This window comes from Dendronephthya gigantea, unplaced genomic scaffold (assembly GCF_004324835.1).
Source record: "Dendronephthya gigantea isolate DGI-Jeju-01 unplaced genomic scaffold, DenGig_1.0 000080F, whole genome shotgun sequence".
NCBI lineage: Eukaryota > Metazoa > Cnidaria > Anthozoa > Malacalcyonacea > Nephtheidae > Dendronephthya > Dendronephthya gigantea.
In genome coordinates, this window is record NW_021163090.1 from 694,967 (window position 1) to 705,702 (window position 10,736).

A 10,736-nucleotide genomic window follows, 5' to 3' on the forward strand; every position below is an offset into this window, starting at 1 on the left:
CGCATGGGCTAATTTGCATCAAGTTGTTTAGACAATTGTTCATCTCAATTCTTAATGATCTTAATTGTTCAACATTCAATTGATACTATTCTTAATGCCTTCAAGAGGTGATAGAACAAAGGAAAAACATCGTTTGCATATTGCGTAGGATTTAAGACCATGCATGTGAGCAATATGTTTTGGTGAGCAATATGTTTTGCAAAAATATCAACGAGCCAACTTCAGATTTATTTATATTACTTCAAATTTAGTTGTATAACTTAATATCTACAATATTTACAGATACATCAGACACATTAGATCATCTCCTAATCAGGAGTAGACATCTCCTAATCAGGGAGTAGATCATCTCCTAATCAGGGAGTATATCATCTCCTAATCGGGGGGTAGATCATCTCCTAATCAGGGAGTAGATCATCTCCTAATCAGGAAGTTGATCATCTTCTAATCAGGGAGTAGATCATATCCTAATCAGGGAGTAGATCATCTCCTAATTCTTCATCGCCAAATTCATCTTCAACGGCTTGTTGATTTCGTCTCGCTGCTGTTTTTGGTCGAGCTGGAGCGTCTCCCAGAGGATCTGAGTACGAGGCGTCTAGAAGCAAACATGACAATGTTCAAAGAGACAATTGCGTGATAATTGTGCATAGTTGAAAGCATACCTATATTCTTCTGAGAAGACATGGTAAATGGTTCGTCCACATCATCAGCTACGGTTGAACGAGGTTTAACTCCTCTTGAACCACTGCTAACACGATTCTTAGCGCTTCTTTCTCTTCCGCTGTTCACACGATTTGCATCTAGAAGTTGAATCAAACGTCAAAAGAGCGTCGAAATGTTCCTTCTAATTTTATTAACACGGTTTTTATACACTTATACACAAGGCTCGTCTATCCCTTGTTCTAATCCAAACCCGATAATAGCTCCACGGCTTCACAAAGCAATATAGAGCCATCTCGTTCATACGAGATTCACTTTGGGAAGAAACAATTTCCAACCTCCGTTTGCGCTGTTTTGTCGCGAGGAAGTCCCAGGCCTTCTGTTTGCTCGTCCACCACTGAGCACGCGCTGTGAATAAAGTAAAACACACAGGTTTAGACGTTACAAATTAACATAATAATTTTCCTAAATTCCATTAATCTCATTCTTCCAACCTGTTCTTTCAATTCTTTCGCTTTTTCAGCTTTCATAAGTTTCTGGGCGTATTCCTGAACTTCTTTCAAACCAAGATCTGTACAGATGCGTACGAGGAACTTTAAACCTAAATCAACCACAGCAGCGTCATGATTAATATCTTGGAATAGATCAGAATAACTACAGCTGTGATTTCATCGTTTGTACCACATACATTCAATATTCTCCGGGAACTTTCCGTGTATGGACTTGTACGTATCTAAGGCCTGCTGGTAGTTGCCTATTTAATAAAAAATCACAACTAATCAGGTACAGTATTAGATGGTTTTGAGAAATGTAAGAACTATCTTACCACTCCTTCGATAACAGCTGGCGATCATCAATTGCCATTTCACCTCGTTCGGTCTGTAATTAGAATACAAAAGAAATAATGCTAGAGGAGGTTACTTAGGGGTATTTAGGGGAATACATGCCTTCTCTACATGCAATGATGAAAAATAGAAGAGGGGAGAGTGCGTTATAACCCCTGATATACCACACAATCATACAGCGACGCGCTCTATCACCATATCAACACAAAAGCACTTACTGTATCATTGAGGCTCTTTCAAAATACTGAATTGCTTTCTCGCAGAACTGCGAGTCAATATAATAAGCACCGAGCCAGGAAATAACGTCGATACTCGACGGAAAGTATCGGTAGGCCTCGTAATGATATTGAAACGCCTGGGATTTATCTTGAAGACCATCGTATATTTCGCCCAGTTTTGATAAAGCTGCTGGATCGGTTGGAACAAGCGACACCAACTGCATGTACCTGGGTTGAGGAGGTGGAGAAATAAAGAGGGGGCGTGGATACTTCAAATGATTGAAGAAGGAGGCGTGAATAATTGGAACAATTGGAGAGGGGGCATGAATAATTGGAGGGGGCACATGAATACTTGGAATTAGAGAGTGGCAGAAATACGTGGGACAATTGGAAAGGGGGCATGAGTAATTGGAGGGGCTGCATGGATACTTGGAATTGGAGAGGGGGCACAAATACTTAGAAACAACGCCTACCATTCAGTTGCCTGATCAGCATCGTTAAGTATTTCATATCTGGTATTATGATTTACCAGTTAAGGTCAACGAATAAAGAAGCCATTTTCACAAAAGAGACTTATAGATGAAGGATAAGAAAAACTATTCCTAATCTAAACTCTATGCAGGTCTTTACAAGAGGATACATATTCGCCAACTGCCATATAACCTGAGGATTATTTCGTAGAATCGCGTGCAATTTTAGGAAACAATCTAATGCCTCTTCGTAGTTCTCCATTTTCTTAGAAACCAAACCTGAAAATGAAGCAAAAGACAAATTTTTCATGTTAATAATCGCGCGCTTTCTCGAGCCAAAAATAGTAATAATAGTCGTAGGAACCATGATGACTAGTAACTGAAGCAGTAAATTGGGCCACTGATTCACTGACCTATATTGTACAAAGCATCGGTACACGAGGCTTCGATGTTCAGAGCTTCTTGGTAGTGCTCCCTCGCTTTTTCAAGATCACCTTGGCTATAGTAACAATTACCGCGATTGACTAAACCTAGAGATAAAAACTTCAAGGTCAAGATGTGGAGCATTAGGCATATATAGATTAGTGGTGATACACTTATGGCTTCTTATACCTGGGGGTAAAGGGGGAAGGATGCAAAGAGGGAAGGGCCCAAAGATTGAAGGTGCCCCAAGTTCCATTGCATAAAAGAGTTTGACTTCTGCCCAGGGCCGTAGCTAGACCGCTTAATTGGGGGGGTGTATATTCATATATTCATGTTTATATACCTTAGGAACAATGGCGTACAAAAGAAATCAGTCGGGCATAAGACGAATATATGAATATACACCCCCCCAATTAAGCTTCTAGCTACGGCCCTGCTTCTGCCCTCGAATAATGATAGAATTATACTACAATTACCTAATGGATTATATCTGTCCACGCTGATCGCTAATTCCGCATATTTCTCCGCTTGCGACTGCTCTCCTTGCTGTGAAAAGACAACCACAGTTTTTGCATTGAAATCTGCACTAAATTTGTTGGAAGACTGCCGTCTATTCATTGACAGAAAGAGCTACATATATGTCCAAGATGTCTGCCTGGGTTCTATATGCTTCTTACTCACCAAGAAGTACATAAACGATAAATTTGTTGCGGCTGTGGACTGCATTTTTGAATCTTTTTTTTCAAATCCTTTCAAAGTTTCAACAGCCTGAATTTGAAGCACGGAAAAACAATTATAAACATGACTAGTTTTCATGACCACACCTTAATCAATATCAAGTCTTTTTCATAAAACAAAATTCCTATGGTCGCATCTTGAGGTAAATCTATAGCAAACTGTACCTTATTGAAGTCTTTTTCCTTCAAATAAGTGATGGCTTTGGTGATTTCCAGTTCATTGGCAAGTTCAAGATAGGGTGACGCCTTCACACATTCAATGCACCTAGGGTACAGTTATACTATTAATAATATAGCTTACTATTAATATAGCTATACTATTAATAAGTTTAGTGTTGTATGCCTTGAAGGACAGCCCAGAGGAGGACCTACCAGTCGAAGCCTGCAGCAAAGGACGTCTCGATAGCAGGAGCAATTAGTTTTGCACATGAGGTAATAAACCTCTCAGCCTTGGATTTTCTGAGAGAGAAATTATTACATATGTATTAATATTACAGTGCCTGTTGTTCCAAGGGAACCAGCCAGAATGTCATACAGTGTAGGTAGAGTACGTGCAGTGGATTCATCATACCTTTCTCTTTCAAGTTGACGTAATTTGTCATTTCTGATAATTTCCAAAACTAGGGCATGTTGTGGATCATCCTAGGAGGCAAAATGAAGACAATGAACTGATGAAGGATGTTCTCTAGAAAGTGGATGGCACAAAAACATGAGCAAGTGGTTGGTATTTTTGTGCCATCCACTTTCTAGAACTATGAAAATTAAGCAAAGGAATGATACCTCGTTTGTTGCGTATTTCTCGTCATCATCTAAGCTCAGCTCAATCTGCAACATCTTTTGAAATGTCTTCTTCATTTTCTCGCGATCTCCAAGTGCGTAATAACACAATATCAGATTCATTGCTATGGAAGAATGGAACACTGCATTAATCATTTACACTTATACTGATAATTTGTTTCGCCAAAGCGCCAAAGAGATACCACCCTCAGTAAAATTACTTGAAGTTGTATCAGTGCTTTTAATATATTTATGTATTGCAATTTCAATTCTGTATTCTCTAATCCAAAAATTTGTTATATCACTTCACTGATGTAGAGAGGGTCAACTTTCCACCTACCACAACTTAGTGATGGACTGTCACTCATAACTTGTTCAAATGATGTTACAGCATCAGCATACTGCTTCAGCTCGACAAAAGCTATCCCAATATTCTGCATGATTTTTATTCTAATGAGACAGAAATGTAACAAATTAAACTTTAGAGCACTAAGGAATACTGACAATAGTTTCGATTTGGTCAAAACCGCAGTTGTGATGAAAACCTCACCTCATTTCTTTGTGTGTTATCGGCACCTGATCCAATGCCATTCTGTAATGTTTAATTGCCTGTGGTAGCTTGCCTTGCTCAAAGTAGATATTACCCATGTTCACACGAAGCCTGCCTGCATTGCTAAACATTTTGTTCTTGACAATCACTTGGTAAGTGTTCAGAGCCTCAGAATACATTTGACTTTTATGATACATATCGGCAAGGTTGAATAACACCTGTGAACAAATGAAGAAACATCTAGCATCAACATGTTTCGTCCTAATGAAGGTAGTAATATCTTTCTAAAAACTACATAAAAATGATAATTTCAATATGGATATGCTTCTTACTGAGTATGTGAGATCTAAATTTATTTGCTCTGACACAGCTGTCTGTTCTCGTTGACGACACAACGCTCTCTCTTTCCTCCCAGCTTCTTTGGCTTTTTCCAAAGCCTAAACAAATTGTTATAAACATTTGTTATATCTCATGCCTTGACCAGGTAGCAGTAAAATATTTACGTATCATATCATACCAGTTCCATTTCTCCTCTACTACATGCGACGCAACTCTCTTCAATTAATTCGTTCACTTTCTTTTCCATTTGTTTGATCTTTTCCTCGGGACTATTTGCAAAAAAAAACATGCAAGCATCTCAATTTTCATCTTGCTTGCTATAGATTTTTTTATTGTGTGGACATAGCCATTTCTTTAATGTAGCTAGGATATGCCATATATTATACACAGTAACAACTCCACAATCCATACTTCAACTCAGACTTAGATTATTTCACTGTGCTTGGATTTAGAGTTAGCTCCTTTGGAATTTAGAAATATAGCCTTGCTTCAATGAATTTATGTTTTGAATTCAAAACTGTTTCTTTTTCTTGTGTCTTAGTATCGAATCACAAGCAATATTACTCTTGACGCTTTCCAACCTGGGCTAACTCTTGTGCAAACCCTCAGCCTATCCTTACCTATCTTCTGCCTTCTTCTCAAGAGGTGGAGCAGGTCCCTTTGTGCCTTGATTGAATGGATCGAATGCTCCTCCAGCTGGAGCTATTATTAAAGAAATTGATATAATTATGATTAACCAAGTGAAGGAACTTTCAAAATAATTATTTCTTGGCAAAACAAACAAACCTCTGTTGCCAGCTGAAGAGTAACCAGCCCCTCGCACAGCCGTCATAGGTCTTGCTTGATTCGCATCCTTTTAGGAAAACGTATGATTGAAACAACATTTCTCTTAAAGATAGAGCGAATAAAAGAAAAAAATCAAATTAACATACCAGTGCAAAACCAGTTGTTGGTCTCCCCATCGAAGAACCAGGACCACGGTTCTGAAAAAAAACACACACCTCAATACAAAATAAAAGCTGTGAGTGTATGTTTCTACAAAATGTGCTTACTCCTGATGCTGTTCCAATTCTCAATCCTGCCGCACCAGTTTTCTATTAAATAAAAAAAGGAGAATGAACTAAACACCGTCACCATGCACGTTTTATGTTGGTTGCAATAAATCTAGCCTACAATAAATCATCTTTACTATTGAACTTACAACACCAGGTCTTTGACCATGACTGGTCTTTACAGCCTGTTGAAAACCTTCATCTTCCTCAAGGTTCTATAATAAATATCAACCATTCAAAATAAAAGGAAATTCGCACCAAGGGTGCCCATCTCATATCCTCTGTCTCGAGAGTTTTACAATCATACCTCCACGTCAAATGCAGGATTGTATTCGTTGAATCCGCCATAAATATCGTCTTCCTCTTCACCGACAAGATGTACAGAGGATAGCATTCTTGAAACGTTATTTAAATTGAATAAAACTACAGAAAAACATCAAAAAATGTTCAAAATTTCATTTTGTTCAATACATAACTTGTTGCCATATCAGCAAAAATAATATACCACAATCCACTGCTTTCCCGATAAAAATGTCGGACTGAAACATGAAACCAAAGGCGGAAATGATTAAAAATATGCCGTTTATACTCTAGAAATACAACGATTTCTTAATATATTGTGTTTATTTGATGCCTTTACACGATAATAACATTTTTAATATATTGCTTTAGTTTAAGAGATGGAAATATTGTTGTTTTGTTACAAAAGGCTATGTGGACGAAAAGTTCGGCTAAATGTCGATACATCAGAATTATGTACAATACGTTGTAAAACAAAAATAAACTTCAAATATTAAGATTGAAAACTTTGTGTGGAAAAAGTACTTATTTATCACTGCATTACAACTATTATTATTATTATCATTATTGTAACTACCTTTTTTAAAACTAATTCAATAATTTAAAGCTAAATTTCACGCTAGAAGTTAATATTTAACAGTAATATTTTACAAAACTAAAATCACTTATTGAAGATACATTTAAGATTAATGAGAACATGCCTGTTGTGCTAGTTTGCCACAGTCTTGGCTGCCCCTATTCCAATATGTTTCTGCAAAAACAGACACAGGATTGTATCAGGCTATATTCGCCGGAAAATGGCAAATACGACCATGGTCATATTCGCCGGAAAATGGCAAATACGACCATGGTCATATTCGTCGAAAAATGGCAAATACGACCATGGTCATATTCGCCGGAAAATGGCAAATACGACCATGGTCATATTCGCCGGAAAATGGCAAATACGACCATGGTCATATTCGCCGGAAAGTGGCAAATACGACCATGGTCGTATTCGCCGGAAAATGGTAAATACGACCATGCTCATATTCGCCGGGAAATAGCAAATACGACCATGGTCGTATTCGCCGGAAAATGGCAAATACGACCATGGTCATATTCACCGGAAAGTGGCAAATACGACCACGGTCGTATTCGCCGGAAAATGGTAAATACGACCATGCTCATATTCGCCGGGAAATAGCAAATACGACCATGGTCATATTCGCCGGAAAATGGCAAATACGACCATGGTCATATTCGCCGGAAAGTGGCAAATACGACCACGGTCGTATTCGCCGGAAAATGGTAAATACGACCATGCTCATATTCGCCGGGAAATAGCAAATACGACCATGGTCGTATTCGCCGGAAAATGGCAAATACGACCATGGTCATATTCGCCGGAAAGTGGCAAATACGACCACGGTCGTATTCGCCGGAAAATGGTAAATACGACCATGCTCATATTCGCCGGGAAATAGCAAATACGACCATGGTCATATTCGCCGGAAAATGGCAAATACGACCATGGTCATATTCGCCGGAAAGTGGCAAATACGACCACGGTCGTATTCGCCGGAAAATGGTAAATACGACCATGCTCATATTCGCCGGCAAATAGCAAATACGACCATGGTCGTATTCGCCGGAAAATGGCAAATACGACCATGGTCATATTCGCCGGAAAGTGGCAAATACGACCACGGTCGTATTCGCCGGAAAATGGTAAATACGACCATGCTCATATTCGCCGGGAAATAGCAAATACGACCATGGTCATATTCGCCGGAAAATGGCAAATACGACCATAGTCATATTCGCCGGAAAGTGGCAAATACGACCACGGTCGTATTCGCCGGAAAATGGTAAATACGACCATGCTCATATTCGCCGGGAAATAGCAAATACGACCATGGTCGTATTCGCCGGAAAATGGCAAATACGACCATGGTCATATTCGCCGGAAAGTGGCAAATACGAAATGGTCATATTCGCCGGAAAACGACTTAAGGCTAATTTCCACTCTGGAAAACGAGCAGCGGATCGGAACGAAAGATAATCCGCGCGTGCGCCGTCTGTTGAAATTTTTGGCTTATATTGATCCGAAAGCGTCCGAGACGAAATAAAAAAAAGTTCAAATAGTTTTAAATTTTTTTTGATCCGATCCGAAATCACTTCATGGATTGGACCAGCTCGGAAAAAAATCCGATCCGATCCGCTGCTCGTTTTCCGGAGTGGAAATTAGCCTTAATTCGACCATGGTCGAGTTCGCCGGAAAATGGCAAATACGACCATGGTCATATTCGCCGGAAAATGGCAAATATACGACCATCGACCAACATACAACATTCTGTCTTAAACGAAGTACTTAACAACACGCGGTATATATTTTGTTATCTCCTTGTTAATAGCGAAATTGAAACAATGGGTAATGGAATGAACAAGGTATAAAATTGAGGTGACGTTTTATTTAAGTATTGCATTTAGCCTTTCTTTAAATTTTCTATTGAATTTTAGGTTTTACCTGGCCTGTATATAGGAAACTTTAGAGGTATCATTATATATATATATTTTTTTTGACAACTTGTATCCAGTTAGTCTGTCATTCCAGTCATTAGGTTCTGTTAATTCAACTAGTCTGTCAGTCTAGTTGGTCTGTCAGTCCAATCATGGCAGTCAGTTAACCTGTCATTTCAATCAGTTGGTTTGTCTAACTAGTTGGTTTGTCTGTCAGTTGGTTAGTCTGTCAATCTAACCCTCCAGTTTTATGGATTTTTTTGTTTTTTTTCGGTGGATCATTTCTAGATTCAAAGGATAAGGCACAATTAACAAGCAACAATATCACGCATATTGTGTCAGCACATGAAAATGCTAAAGAATTACTTCAGGTAAATAAAATAATTAATAAAAAATATTGAAGCAATAAAATTAAATATCAAATCCAAATTTTTTCTTTTCAGGAATATAAATATCATTGTGTCCAAGCTGAGGACTTCTCTGGCCAAGACCTGTAATCTAATCTCTTTCAAATATATATTTTAAAGTTTTAAATAACAATAATTTGTTGATTTTTTGTTTATGCTGATTTTTAGAACACCATTTTTTAAAGATAGTGCAGTATTTATACATAAAGCAAGGTGATAGTTTTTAAGACAAATTTTGCATCAATGTCAGAGATAGGCTTTAAGTCCAATGAGCCTAATTTTATTGCTTAAATTCTCTAGATGCGAGGGAGGAAATGTACTGGTACATTGGTAGGTAAAACACCAGGAGAAATGCAACCAATGACTTGCCAACAGTTTTCAAATTACTGCTAGATCCAAATATTTGTATCTTTCATGTTTGAAAACTATGATCTGGATTATAACGTCTCTTCCATGCATTTATCACCAGTCTAGCCGGCATCTCGCGTTCAACGACACTGACCGTAGCCTACATTATGGCTGTCACTGACATGGAGTGGACAGAGATACTCAAGTCAGTCAAATGCTCAAGATCTGTTGTAGATCCCAATCCAGGATTTAAAAGACAGCTGAACGAGTTTGGAAAGTCTGAAGAATTAAAGGCGGTGGGTATAGTTTTGCACAAAGTATGTTAATCATTTATCCGTCTTAAGAGAAATCCTTGAAGATAGTGCATACAATCTTTTCGGAAGATAAGCTCTAGTTCGCCATTTAAAATATCCATTTCTTTTGTTTTTAGTTGAAGAGGGAGTTAAAACATGATTTCAACAACACTGTTTTTGAAGACGAAAACTACTTAAGACAAGTAATAAAAAACATGGCAGAAACGGAACCAAAGTTACTTCAGGAATACGAAGAAGGAATTGATGTTGCTGCAAAATACTGCAATGCAGCTCCTAGAACTAGTCATGGTAACAAGCCAGATGATAGCAACTCTGACAGCGCTGGTTTATAATTGTCACAAGCATTTTCATTTGCTACCAAAGCTATGAATGCAATTGTAGACATACAGTAAACAGATGTAAAATACAATAATGAGAAATAGTTTTAAAAAGGCATATATAGTGTTCATTCATAACTTATACTAAATGAAATAGAATTTATTTGAATTTTCTCACTAAATTTTACAATTATTCATTCCTCAACACATTTGTGAAATAAATTAACACTTTCCCCACAGGATAAAAATTTTTTGTCTATTTTTCTGTTCAATTCACCACACCATAATGATATTCTTGGTGACACTGTGATTTCTCTGTACAATCTGGAAATGTCTTGAATACTTATGTGGAAAGGTGATTAAGTTAACATAAAATTCGCGTCAAAAGTACATTGTTTGTGGTATTTTATCTTCATTCAAAAGTCCAGCGTTCAGGTCATATTTACTTTCAAATGCTGTTGTAGTAGAAAAGATGTC

General features: G+C 37.8%; 2 protein-coding genes across 3 annotated transcripts; one reads left to right on the forward strand and one right to left on the reverse strand.

Annotated features, from left to right (window-relative positions):
• Positions 1–219: 219 nt before the first annotated feature.
• LOC114532754 (intraflagellar transport protein 88 homolog) lies at positions 220–6,550 on the reverse strand. The gene is made up of 26 exons (XM_028554334.1): positions 6,379–6,550; positions 6,221–6,286; positions 6,072–6,113; positions 5,952–6,002; positions 5,806–5,872; positions 5,640–5,721; positions 5,198–5,288; positions 5,013–5,117; positions 4,681–4,898; positions 4,471–4,580; positions 4,134–4,255; positions 3,925–3,995; positions 3,726–3,812; positions 3,519–3,618; positions 3,298–3,384; positions 3,093–3,162; positions 2,607–2,723; positions 2,364–2,472; positions 2,197–2,235; positions 1,724–1,951; positions 1,487–1,539; positions 1,349–1,414; positions 1,155–1,261; positions 999–1,068; positions 663–800; positions 220–595 (listed from the first exon to the last, which is right to left on the reverse strand). The coding sequence occupies exons 1-26, from the start codon at positions 6,463–6,465 to the stop codon at positions 468–470; spliced, it is 2,511 nt and encodes an 836-aa protein (XP_028410135.1). The 5' UTR covers positions 6,466–6,550; the 3' UTR covers positions 220–467.
• Positions 6,551–8,646: 2,096 nt separating this feature from the next.
• On the forward strand, positions 8,647–10,491 carry LOC114532586 (dual specificity protein phosphatase 22-B-like). Of its 2 annotated transcripts, XM_028554128.1 has the most exons (9): positions 8,647–8,801; positions 8,874–8,907; positions 9,162–9,244; positions 9,317–9,366; positions 9,449–9,493; positions 9,581–9,610; positions 9,750–9,924; positions 10,059–10,301; positions 10,338–10,491. In XM_028554128.1, exons 1-8 carry the CDS (start codon positions 8,670–8,672, stop codon positions 10,272–10,274), a joined length of 765 nt encoding a protein of 254 aa, XP_028409929.1. In that variant the 5' UTR covers positions 8,647–8,669; the 3' UTR covers positions 10,275–10,301; positions 10,338–10,491. The 2 variants fall into 2 exon arrangements, with proteins under 2 accessions (XP_028409929.1, XP_028409928.1); XM_028554127.1 differs by having other exon boundaries at positions 8,648–8,801; positions 10,059–10,491.
• Positions 10,492–10,736: the final 245 nt, after the last annotated feature.

Excerpts from the sequence above, each read along its gene's own strand:
- LOC114532586 (XM_028554128.1), top strand. The coding sequence starts at position 8,670 with ATGGCAAATATACGACCATCGACCAACATACAACATTCTGTCTTAAAC. Across the intron at positions 9,367-9,448 it reads GACTTCTCTGGCCAAGACCT|AACACCATTTTTTAAAGATA; the intron begins GTAATCTAATCT and ends GCTGATTTTTAG. Across the intron at positions 9,611-9,749 it reads GGAAATGTACTGGTACATTG|TCTAGCCGGCATCTCGCGTT; the intron begins GTAGGTAAAACA and ends ATTTATCACCAG.
- LOC114532754 (XM_028554334.1), bottom strand. The coding sequence starts at position 6,465 with ATGCTATCCTCTGTACATCTTGTCGGTGAAGAGGAAGACGATATTTAT. Across the intron at positions 2,724-3,092 it reads GGACAGATATAATCCATTAG|GTTTAGTCAATCGCGGTAAT; the intron begins GTAATTGTAGTA and ends TTTTATCTCTAG. Across the intron at positions 1,415-1,486 it reads CAGCTGTTATCGAAGGAGTG|GCAACTACCAGCAGGCCTTA; the intron begins GTAAGATAGTTC and ends TTTATTAAATAG.